A 12,357-nucleotide genomic window follows, 5' to 3' on the forward strand; every position below is an offset into this window, starting at 1 on the left:
AGCCACCATTTTTCCCAGGACCCTTGTGCATTGATGCACTGACACTTGGCCTGGTTTTAGGAGGTTCCTGACTAGCTCGGATAACTCCCTGGCTTTCTCCTCCGGGAGAAACACCTTTTTCTGGACTGTGTCCAGAATCATCCCTAGGAACAGCAGACGTGTCGTCGGAATCAGCTGCGATTTTGGAATATTTAGAATCCACCCGTGCAGTCGTAGTACTACTTGAGATAGTGCTACTCCGACCTCCAACTGTTCCCTGGACCTTGCCCTTATCAGGAGATCGTCCAAGTAAGGGATAATTAAGACACCTTTTCTTCGAAGAAGAATCATCATTTCGGCCATTACCTTGGTAAAGACCCGGGGTGCCGTGGACAATCCAAACGGCAGCGTCTGAAACTGATAGTGACAGTTCTGTACCACAAACCTGAGGTACCCTTGGTGAGAAGGGCAAATTGGGACATGGAGGTAAGCATCCTTGATGTCCAGAGACACCATATAGTCCCCTTCTTCCAGGTTCGCTATCACTGCTCTGAGTGACTCCATCTTGAATTTGAACCTTTGTATGTAAGTGTTCAATGATTTCAGATTTAAAATAGGTTTCACCGAGCCGTCCGGCTTCGGTACCACAAACAGCGTGGAATAATACCCCTTTCCCTGTTGTAGGAGGGGTACCTTGATTATCACCTGCTGGGAATACAGCTTGTGAATGGCTTCCAATACCGCCTCCCTGTTGGAGGGAGACGTTGGCAAAGCAGACTTCAGGAACCGGCGAGGGGGAGACGTCTCCAATTCCAATTTGTACCCCTGAGATACTACCTGCAGGATCCAGGGGTCCACTTGCGAGTGAGCCCACTGCGCGCTGAAATTCTTGAGACGACCCCCCACCGTACCTGAGTCCGCTTGTAAGGCCCCAGCGTCATGCTGAGGACTTGGCAGAAGCGGAGGAGGGCTTCTGTTCCTGGGAAGAGGCTGCCTGCTGCAGTCTTTTTCCCCTTCCGCTGCCCCGGGGCAGATATTGCCGTTTGGAATCCGCATCACCTGACCACTGTCGCGTCCATAACCCTCTTCTGGCAGAAATGGACAGCGCACTTACTCTTGATGCCAGAGTGCAAATATCCCTCTGTGCATCTCGCATATATAGAAATGCATCCTTTAAATGCTCTATAGTCAATAATATACTGTCCCTGTCCAGGGTATCAATATTTTCAGTCAGGGAATCCGACCAAGCCAGCCCCGCACTGCACATCCAGGCTGAGGCGATTGCTGGTCGCAGTATAACACCAGTATGTGTGTATATACTTTTTAGGATATTTTCCAGCTTCCTATCAGCTGGCTCTTTGAGGGCGGCCGTATCAGGAGACGGTAACGCCACTTGTTTTGATAAGCGTGTGAGCGCCTTATCTACCCTAGGGGTTGTTTCCCAACGCGCCCTAACCTCTGGCGGGAAAGGGTATAATGCCAATAATTTTTTAGAAATTAGCAGTTTTTTATCGGGGGAAACCCACGCTTCATCACACACCTCATTTAATTCATCTGATTCAGGAAAAACTACGGGTAGTTTTTTCACACCCCACATAATACCCTTTTTTGTGGTACTTGTAGTATCAGAAATGTTCAAAACCTCCTTCATTGCCGTGATCATGTAACGTGTGGCCCTACTGGAAAATAGGATTTTGGTACTTACCAGGTAAATCCTTTTCTTTGAATCCATAGGGGGCACTGGAGTACTCTTGGGATATGGACGGCTTCCACCGGAAGAAGGCACTGAATAAATTAATTTTGAGACTACTCCTCCCCTCCATATCCTGCAGCACTTCAGTGTTTTTTACTGAGCCGAACAGGATCGATAGAGAGATTGACAAAAGGAGAATTACATATAGTCTCACAGACAACAATAAAGTTGACACAACGTAACAGACAACTAAACAGTTGACACCATAACTGATTAACCCTTGTTAAATTTAAACCAGTCGTGAAAGTGTGTTACCATAAGAACCACTGAACTCCTAAAACAGGTAAACTGCTCTGGGTGGGCGTCCAGTGCCCCCTATGGATTCAAAGAAAAGGATTTACCTGGTAAGTACCAAAATCCTATTTTCTTTTTCATCCACTAGGGGTCACTGGAGTACTCTTGGGATGTACCAAAGTCTCCTCCGTGGCGGGAGAGCTGTTTGGCCCTTGTAACACTAAACGGCCAAAGCTAGATGCTGATGCCGCGAACGTATCAAACTTGTAAAAGCGCACAAACGTGTGCACTGACGACCAAGTAGCCGCACGGCAAAGCTGTGTCGTAGAAGCCCCACGACTCGCTGCCCATGACGTCCCCACAGAACGTGTGGAATGAGCTGTTACTGAAGTAGGTGGCTGTAACTTAGCATAAAGGTAAGCCTGACGTATAGTCAGTTTGATCCATCTGGATAAGGTCTGCTTAGAGGCTGGCCAACCCCTCTTAGCTGCGTCATAGAGAACAAACAACGTATCTGTCTTACGCACAGTAGACGTTCGGGAAACATAGATGCGCAATGCGCGAACTACATCCAACATTCCAGAATCTCCTGTTAACACAGGAACTACTATTGGTTGATTGATGTGAAAAGACGACACTACTTTTGGTAGAAAAACGGGATTCGTCCGAAGTTCCGCTCTGTCATCATGAAAAATTAAATACGGTGACTTGCATGACAAGGCACCCAAATCTGAAACACGCTTAGCCGAGGCTAAGGCTAAAAGAAAAATCGTTTTCCAAGTGAGAAATTTAATATCCACTTGTTGTAAGGGTTCAAAGTAATCGGACTGTAAGAAATCTAAAACCAGATTCAAGTCCCATGGTGCTGTAGGTGGAATGAAAGGAGGCTGTATCCTCTTTACACCCTGTAGAAACGTATGTATTGACTGCAACGAGGCCAATTTCCTTTGAAAATAAATTGACAACGCAGATACCTGCACCTTTAGTGTGGAAAGACGTAGTCCTCCATCTAACCCCATTTGTAAAAATAACAAAAGACGGGATAATTTAAAAGACGATGTCGGAAATTTCCGAGCTTCACACCAACCTATATAAGTACGCCAAATTCTATAATAATGAGCTGCCGTAACCGGCTTCCTAGCTCGTACCATGGTTGGTATAACAGACTCAGGAATGCCCTCTTTCCTTAAGATGGCCTTTTCAACAGCCACCCCGTCAAACGCAGCCGCGCTAAATCGGGGTAGAGGAACGGACCCTGTTGTAACAGGTCCGGACGTAGTGGGAGTGGCCATGGATCGTCTGCGAGTAACCCGAGAAGATCCGAGAACCAAGCCCTCCGAGGCCAATGAGGCGCTATTAGAATGACTGTGACGAACCCTCTCTTGATCCGTTTTAGCACCAGCGGGAGCAGCGGAAACGGTGGAAACAGATACACAAGGCTGTATGGCCACGTGGCTGTGAGAGCATCCACCGCCACTGCCCCTGGATCTCTTGTTCTGGACACATATCTTGACACCTGATGATTGTGGCGGGATGCCATTAGATCCACCTGAGGGTAACCCCACTTCTGGATCAACATCTGAAAAACTTCTGGATTTAATGCCCACTCTCCTGGATGAAAATCCCGACGACTGAGAAAATCTGCCTCCCAGTTGTCCACTCCAGGAATGAACACTGCCGATAATATCACCTGGTGATATTCGGCCCATCTGAGGATCCGAGCTACTTCTCGCATAGCCATGCGGCTTCTCGTTCCTCCTTGTTTGTTTATGTATGCGACTGCCGTCGCATTGTCTGACTGCACCTGCACAGTCTGAAAACGAAACATGTACACCGCTTGTCTTAGAGCATTGTAAATCGCCCTGAGTTCCAGAACATTTATGGATAGCGATCTTTCGTGATCCGCCCAGAGGCCCTGGAGCCGATAACTCTGAACTACAGCTCCCCAACCTCTGAGACTTGCGTCCGTTGTCAGAATTATCCAATTCGCGACTCCGAATCGTCTCCCTGCAGATAGATTGTGTATTTTTAACCACCAGAGAAGAGACACCCTGACTTGTGGTGACAACCTCACCCTGTGGTGCAGCTGCAGATGTGATCCCGACCACTGTGCTAACACCTCCAGTTGAAACGGACGTGAGTGAAATCTTCCGAACTGAAGTGCTTCGAAAGCCGCCACCATTGTGCCTAAAAGGCGAATGCACAAATGTACTGAGACTGTGCGTGGCTTGAGCACTAATTGCACCAGATGACGAATGCCCTGTACCTTCTGTTGTGGCAAGTAAACCCTTTGTTTTACTGTATCGAGAATCATCCCTAGGAATTGAAGTCGTTGACACGGAATTAGATGTGATTTCTTTAAACTGACTATCCAACCGTGCTGAACTAGTACATTGTACGTTAGCAAGGCATGTTGGAGAAGCAATTGTTGAGACGGAGCCTTTATGAGTAGATCGTCTAAATACGGAACAATTATTACCCCTAGGGACCTGAGATGAGCTGTCATCACGGACATTACCTTGGTGAATACCCGAGGCGCTGATGAGAGGCCAAACGGTAGAGCCTGAAATTGGTAATGGTCTCGCCTTATCGCAAACCTTAAAAAACTTTGGTGAGGTGGCCAAATCGGAATGTGCAAATACGCATCCTTGAGATCTAGTGCAATCATGAATTCCTGTGGCTCTAACCCTGCAATTACTGACCTGAGAGATTCCATCTTGAATCTGTGGTAAGTGACGTAATGATTGAGACCTTTTAGGTTCAATATTGGCCTGACTGAGCCATCTGGTTTTGGTACCAGAAACAGACTGGAATAATAACCCTGCCCCTGTTCCTGCACAGGGACTGGAATTATCACTGCAGCATTCAGCAGAGACTGAATGGCAACCTGCAGAACTGCTTTCTTGTCGTCCGACACAGGCAGTCCTGTCGTGAAAAATCTTCCTGTCGGAAGATAATCGAACTCTATTTTGTAACCCTCTAATACTAAATTGCGGATCCACCCATCTGTGGACGTCTGCAGCCACGCCCCCTGAAAGCTCTGAAGGCGTGCTCCCACAATTGGGGATCCGAGATGGGCTGGGAGCCCGTCATGCCACTGGTTTGTTAGTGGTCTTGGTGTCTTGACGACGTGCATTGGATTGTCGGGCACTACGTCCCCGACCTCTTCTGCCCGGCGTGACTGCTCCTGTGCCCTGCCCACGAAAGGGCTGAGTTCTAAAGGATTTGAACGCCGGACCAGAATATTTCCGTTTAGGTATAGTTGTAGGCGAAGGAAGAAAAACAGACTTCCCTCCAGTAGCCTCAGAAATCCATTTGTCCAATTCAGGACCAAAAAGTTTCTCGCCATCATAAGGCAATGCCTCTATACCTTTTTTAACCTCCGTCTCCGCCGGCCACGAACGCAGCCAAAGTGCTCGTCGTACTATGACTAGCGATGAGGACAGGCGAGAAGTAAGCTGACAGACGTCAGTAGAAGCTGTACATAAATATTCAGCAGCTTCCCAGATTTGATCTGCGAGAAGTATAAGATGATCATCTTGCAGAGCCGACTTGAGCTCTTTTATCCATACCATTAAAGCTTTAGTAACCCAAATGCCAACCAACCCAGGTCTTAACAGCACTCCAGTTGCTGTATACATGGACCTTAGCATAGCCTCTATTTTACGATCTGCAGGGTCTTTAAGTGTAGTAGCAGTTGGTACTGGTATGGTTAACTTCCTCGTAAGTTTAGATACGGATGAATCCACCAATGGTGGGTTCTCCCATGTAGCTGTCATGGCCTCTGGAAACGGGTAACTCGATTTAAATCTACGAGGAATAGAAAACCGTTTGTCCGGATTTTTCCGTGACTCCAGTAACATTTTATTAAGAGATTCCGAGATAGGGAAACACATCGGAGATCTCTGTCGTTTAGTAAAGACTACTTCATCATTCGTCAGTGGCTCCTCAGTTTCTGTAAACTCCAGCGACTGACGAACTGCTCTGATGAGATTGTCAATACCTGGGCTGTCAAAGTCGTCACCTTCTGACTGTTGTTCTATTTCGCCCTCCTCATACTCCTGTTCAGTGAGATCTAGTATCCCAGAGACAGGAAAATTAGTAGGAAAAGGAAACTTATCTTTTCCACTCAAGGTGGACTTATGACCAGCTTGAGATTCTCCAGGTAACTCAAATGGTCTCATTTTAAACTCAGATCTTGCCGCCTCTCTTTCTTCACGAGAGGCGGCCAGCTCTGATTGTAAACCAACTAATACATCTGCAAGTAAAGCCCACGGAGGGTCCTGAGATGCTGGCTTTACTTCTGGAATGGAAAACGTATTTATGGCTGTATTAACAACACATGCTGTACATGTGGTGGATCCATCAGGCAACACACTCTTACAGACATGACATGACAAATGTTTCTTAGATTTTGCTGGTGTCTTACTCATTATGACAGACAATACAAACTCCACACAGACAGACTGCACGACTCAGTAATAACACCAAAGTTCCTGGTATATATCTTAGGCAAGTGCAGTGCCTGCTAATACGACAACTGACCCAAAAATTCCCCTAGTACCACTCTTAGCTGAGATGTAAAATAGGAAACCTGGAACAGACAGGAGAACATTAAACATACTAAGCACCAAGTTTTTTTTTTTTTTCTTAAAACTTAACACTGCCCAATACTGTTAAAGTCTCCCCCCCACTCCCACGACCTCCGTGTACAGCACCGGGTCTGGGCCTGTGGAAGTTTTTGCAAAGGGCCGTGTGAGCGGCCTGTCCTGTAGGCCCCGGACAACGGAACTCCTCGGCTGCTGCGGGCGGATGGCGGAAGCAGAGAGCGTGCTGCATAGAGCCGTGGAGCGGCCTATGCACACGTGCTCCCGCCCGCCACACACAGCATGGCGGCGTGTCTGTGTAGCCAAGCAGCGCTGCTGCTGCGCAGGGAGCAGCGGTCTCCTAGGATGCTGGGGGCCGGAGAGTGAGAGCGCGCCCCGGGCAGCGGTGAGTACCAAATAATCCCCCACAGTGGAGCGGCAGCAAGCGCTGACCGCCCCAACCCAACATACCTGGACCGTGACAGAAGTCTATGACGGGGCTTTCATCCAAGCTCCGTCCAGCTTTCCTGCAGGCAGCCTGCAAGTGGAGTGAGGGAGCTCTTTACAGAGAGGTCCGACACTCACGGCTACTCAGCCGCTTCCACTGTCCCTGACCCACGCCTGTTAGAAGGGGGGAAAGGACGTGGAAATTGACGAAAAAAAAAAAAACTTAGAAAAAAAATTCCAATACTTTGTGGACGAGCTCCACTATGCCTTCTAACTGTGTTGAGCACAGAAAAAACACTGGAGTGCTGCAGGATATGGAGGGGAGGAGTAGTCTCAAAATTAATTTATTCAGTGCCTTCTTCCGGTGGAAGCCGTCCATATCCCAAGAGTACTCCAGTGACCCCTAGTGGATGAAAAAGAAAATACGTTTGTTTCCTCACCGTCGACACTGGAGTCAGTGTCCGTGTCTGGGTCTGTGTCGACCATCTGAGGTAACGGGCGCTTTAGAGCCCCCGACGGTGTTTGAGACGCCTGGACAGGTATTAACTGTTTTTCCGGTTGTCTCATGTCGTCAACAGTCTTTTGTAAAGTGCTGACGCTATCACGTAATTCCTTCCATAAGACCATCCAGTCAGGTGTCGACTCCCTAGGGGGTGACATCACTATTACAGGCAATTGCTCCGCCTCCATACCATTTTCCTCCTCATACATGTCGACACAACGTACCGACACACACAGGGAATGCTCTGATAGAGGACAGGACCCCACTAGCCCTTTGGGGAGACAGAGGGAGAGTTTGCCAGCACACACCAGAGCGCTATATATATACAGGGATAACCTTATATAAGTGTTTTTCCCTTATATAGCTGCTGTATTTATTAATCTGCCAAATTAGTGCCCCCCCTCTCTTGTTTTACCCTGTTTCGGTAGTGCAGGACTGCAGGGGAGAGCCAGGGAGCTTCCCTCCAACGGAGCTGTGAGGGAAAATGGCGCTTGTGTGCTGAGGAGATAGGCTCCGCCCCCTTCTCGGCGGCCTTTCTCCCGCTTTTTTTAAGGAAAAACTGGCAGGGGTTAAATGCATCCATATAGCCCAGGAGCTATATGTGATGTATTTTTAGCCATCTAAGGTGTTTTTATTGCGTCTCAGGGCGCCCCCCCCCCAGCGCCCTGCACCCTCAGTGACCGGAGTGTGAAGTGTGCTGGGAGCAATGGCGCACAGCTGCGGTGCTGTGCGCTACCTTATTGAAGACAGGACGTCTTCTGCCGCCGATTTTCCGGACCTCTTCTGTCTTCTGGCTCTGTAAGGGGGCCGGCGGCGCGGCTCTGGGACCCATCCATGGCTGGGCCTGTGATCGCCCCTCTGGAGCTAATGTCCAGTAGCCTAAGAAGCCCAATCCACTCTGCACGCAGGTGAGTTCGCTTCTTCTCCCCTTAGTCCCTCGGTGCAGTGAGCCTGTTGCCAGCAGGACTCACTGAAAATAAAAAACCTAATTTAAACTTTTACTCTAAGCAGCTCAGGAGAGCCACCTAGTATGCACCCTTCTCGTTCGGGCACAAAAATCTAACTGAGGCTTGGAGGAGGGTCATAGGGGGAGGAGCCAGTGCACACCAGGTAGTCCCAAAGCTTTTACTTTTGTGCCCAGTCTCCTGCGGAGCCGCTATTCCCCATGGTCCTTACGGAGTTCCCAGCATCCACTAGGACGTCAGAGAAAAGGATACTACCAATCACCATATTGTACTTGACTATAGTAACAACAAATACCAGTATTATGAGTTGAGGGGTAGTTAAATGTCATACCACATTTCAGGGATGATCAACTACAGTTCTAATAAAATGTCCAATAGCTCAGGGTGCGGGAGGTTGACTACCTCAGTAGGCATAATCACTATCTGGAAGTCTTTCAAAGGATGTGGGACTTGGGGTCTGCTAGACATCCACATGATGGCACCCTCAACAGAACCACAAGGTGCAGACTAACTGATCCAGGACCAGGGATCCTGCCACGCTGCTAGCATGGCTGTCTCCTAAGACTTTCCAGCAGCAATGCTACCAAGGGTTCCAAAGGGTAAAGAGAGGGAAATCCCAGGTAATCCTGTTGGTCCTGGATTGGCTTCGGCATGGCAGAGTCTATGTGATACTTTCCATCGTGGGCTGAGCTTATACCTCAAAGCGCCGTTCAGGTATCCTGTGTTAAGCCATCTTTGTTGAGGATCTTGAAAGCAAATGTTTTTCAAATGATGTGGTCCAAACAAATGTTTAAACTGAAGCATGTTCCACCAGATGTGAGCGGAAGGAGTTCCTCACTTTGAACTTCCAGTTGGCAAGGCTTCTTTTTCTACAGGAGAGGGATGAATGCAGGTGTGCACCTAGGATCCCTGAAGGATCATGTCCCCGCTCTGTCTTCATCAAAAGAATGTTGATATTGGAAGTCCGGACCTTCCTGCTCCACATGCAATCTTATTATGTTTTGCCAGCAGTAATGTGGGACCTTAACCTGTGCTTTGGTTATTGCATACATTGGAACCTTTGTATTCAAGTGACCAGATACAAATCCCCTGCGACTAAGCCATGCCGCAAACTACAATATTGTGAGAATTATAGATGCAAAGAACACAACAAATGATAAATTTGCTAAAGACACCACAGCACTATGAGGAGTAGAACAATCTATTGAAAACCAATACAAGAGTGAAGCTGTGCAGAAATATCCAGCAGCCGTAGCTTCAAGGCATGTTTATCTCTTTGTATAGGAGACTGTTCATACCTGGCAATGTTCCCAGCTGCTGACACAATGGAGTTCTGGGACACAGATGCCACCCTGCTCATCCCATCACCATCGTGTCCCAAATCATACACCTGGAATTCAGAAAAAGATATTTAAAAAATAAAATTAATTATAAAAAAAAAACAAAAAACAATCATTACTATTTTTTATTGACTTCCTAAACAATTCCCATCAGTGAAACCTGTGTCCGGCTCCTCCTTTCCTTGCCCCTTGCTGTAGAATGTTTTATCACCGTATGCATGGAATTATATTCCAGGCAAGTGCATCTGGTATCCAATGTGCATCCAAATGCTGGTAACAGGAGAAGGCAACACTGGAAGTCCAGGTTAGCACTGTGCAAGGTTCACATGAACCCTAGCAGAAGAGGGAGTATGAAGAAACAGACTGGCTTTACAGGGAATGCTGCAACCAGTATTCCCACATGGGGATGGGGGGATCCAGGGGGCAGCAGTACCAGGCCCATTCGCCAGGGGGCTCGCTCACCCTTTGTTAATCAAGGAAAAATAAAACAGAAACAGCAGAGCCCCTTATTATTGTGTCTACCTGGAAGCAAGGTTTAACTGCTCTTTTAAGAATAATCTTAACATCCATATTACTTAAGACCCTGCAAGACATCTATACCACCTGTATGCCTGTGCCCCACAGCTAAGAGTAAACATTCCAACATCAACTAACCCCCATAATCATGAGACAACACTTTGCCTACTACTCAGCACGGTGGGGGGAGGGGTAAGTGTTATGTGGATGTAAAATAACAAGGGCTTCTTCAGTCATATGCCCCGACTTCTGTCAGTAGTGCTTAACGCCATTAAGTCCATGTTCCCCTTGACTAAAGCAGCATTCAAACATAGATGGTACCTGTAGTACTCCTTTCTCAGACCGGGTATACAAGATGTTCCTTGAATTGTCTACAGCAATCTGAACTATGGGATCTGTGAAACAAACATAAGCACAAACCAGAAGGGAAAACAGTATTACACGAAATGATAAAATCAGCAACAGCTACTATTAATATCACATTAGTCTCCGCTACATAAACTTCACAAGACAAGTTGTAAAAAAAGTGGCGAAAATGAAAGTACTTTGTTTCAGAGATAGTGGCTTTTATTTAAAGTGTATCCTTCCATGATATAAACTTAAAGTTGTATTCCTTGTTTATAACAAAAGTAATTAACTCATAAGAATTGCAAGTACGTCCAAGTATTGTAAGCCTAAAAACAGAATTGTCCTGTTAAGATATATACACTAATATTTATCTTGATTGGTTGGAGGACAAGCTGTATACTGCGTAGTAAACTGACTGACACTAGATGAATTACAACAGCTGCCCCCTTAAGTCTATTTACGTGGTCATCTGCACACAACATACAATGAAAACGTGTTAAGATTTAAAGGGACACAGACATACCATCCTCAGAGAATGTAAACTGAAGCACTGAAGGAACAAGGAAAGAGAGGGTGCTCTTTGAATGGTTGATTTTTCTGCAACGTTGACTGAACCAACCAGCTTCAGCCTAGTAGAAGACAGACAAAAAAAGTAAACAATATACACATACATTTTCAAATTGAGGCTTATAAGGTATTGATCACTCACGGGAGCGGTGCTGCATAATATTTAGGGGGCATGGGGATTGGGGAGCTGGTACACATCACCTGGGACTCAATGCGCTCACTACTGGTTAACTACTAAATGAGGAGGCAAAGCCACGCCCCACCCCAGCACACGCCGGAAGTCCAATAAGTGATGGTTATTCATCAAATCAGACTGTTATGTTAAGGCAAGGGTTGGAGAACCACGGACTAAACTGTATTGAACATGTTTAGTAGTAACAAGATAATGGTCTTCAAACAAGCCTTACTTGGTAGGCCACCTCATACAGGCAGCCATCTTTTCCAGCCAGGAAGATGCGCCCGTTATTTGTGGACATTATGGTCAGTAGATAGGTGTTGTCCGTAGGTAGAGAATACAGTGGGTCTGGAAGTAGTTGCATTCCTGCAGACATGCTGTCATTGAGGTTGCCTAGCATAAGACAAAAACAAAAATAATTCAAAAAAATCTACAAGAGTATAAAACATGCAAAACAGATATAATATCCTGATATAATATAATAAAGAAGCATGCGTAAAACGTAAGCTTGGGCTGCAAAACTCACAAATTCTAGATTGAAGGGGGCAATTTGGTCTATGTACTTTATGAAGAGTATACGTACTATGGTGTGCAGTAGTTCTCAACCTCGGTCCTCAAGTACCCCCAACAGTTCATGTTTTCCAGGTCACCTAGCAGTTGAACAGGTGTATTCATTACTCAGTGACACATTATAAAAGACCCACAGATGGAGAAAATTATTTCACTTGCAATCCTGTGAGGAGACCTGGAAAACATGAACTGTTGGGGGTACTTGAGGACCGAAGTTGAGAACCACTGATCTAGAGTACAGAGGTGAAGGAAAATACATAGAACGGTGATTACTAGAGAATGAAAAGCCATTCTAAAACATAAATGGCACAAGGGGTCTCATGTTGAAATATTGGTGGTCATTCAGAGTTGTTCGCTCGTTGCCGATTTTCGCTA

General features: G+C 46.6%; 1 protein-coding gene across 1 annotated transcript in view; it reads right to left on the minus strand.

Annotated features, from left to right (window-relative positions):
• NUP155 (nucleoporin 155) overlaps positions 1 to 12,357 on the minus strand; it is a 212,222-nt gene that overhangs the window by 187,440 nt on the left and 12,425 nt on the right. The window contains exons 6-9 of the mRNA XM_063961169.1: positions 11,645 to 11,805; positions 11,194 to 11,299; positions 10,644 to 10,717; positions 9,765 to 9,856 (exon numbers count right to left, since the gene is read on the minus strand). Coding sequence (XP_063817239.1) covers positions 9,765 to 9,856; positions 10,644 to 10,717; positions 11,194 to 11,299; positions 11,645 to 11,805 — 433 coding nt within the window. The remainder of the gene's footprint in view (positions 1 to 9,764; positions 9,857 to 10,643; positions 10,718 to 11,193; positions 11,300 to 11,644; positions 11,806 to 12,357) is intronic.

This window comes from Pseudophryne corroboree, chromosome 1 (assembly GCF_028390025.1).
Source record: "Pseudophryne corroboree isolate aPseCor3 chromosome 1, aPseCor3.hap2, whole genome shotgun sequence".
NCBI lineage: Eukaryota > Metazoa > Chordata > Amphibia > Anura > Myobatrachidae > Pseudophryne > Pseudophryne corroboree.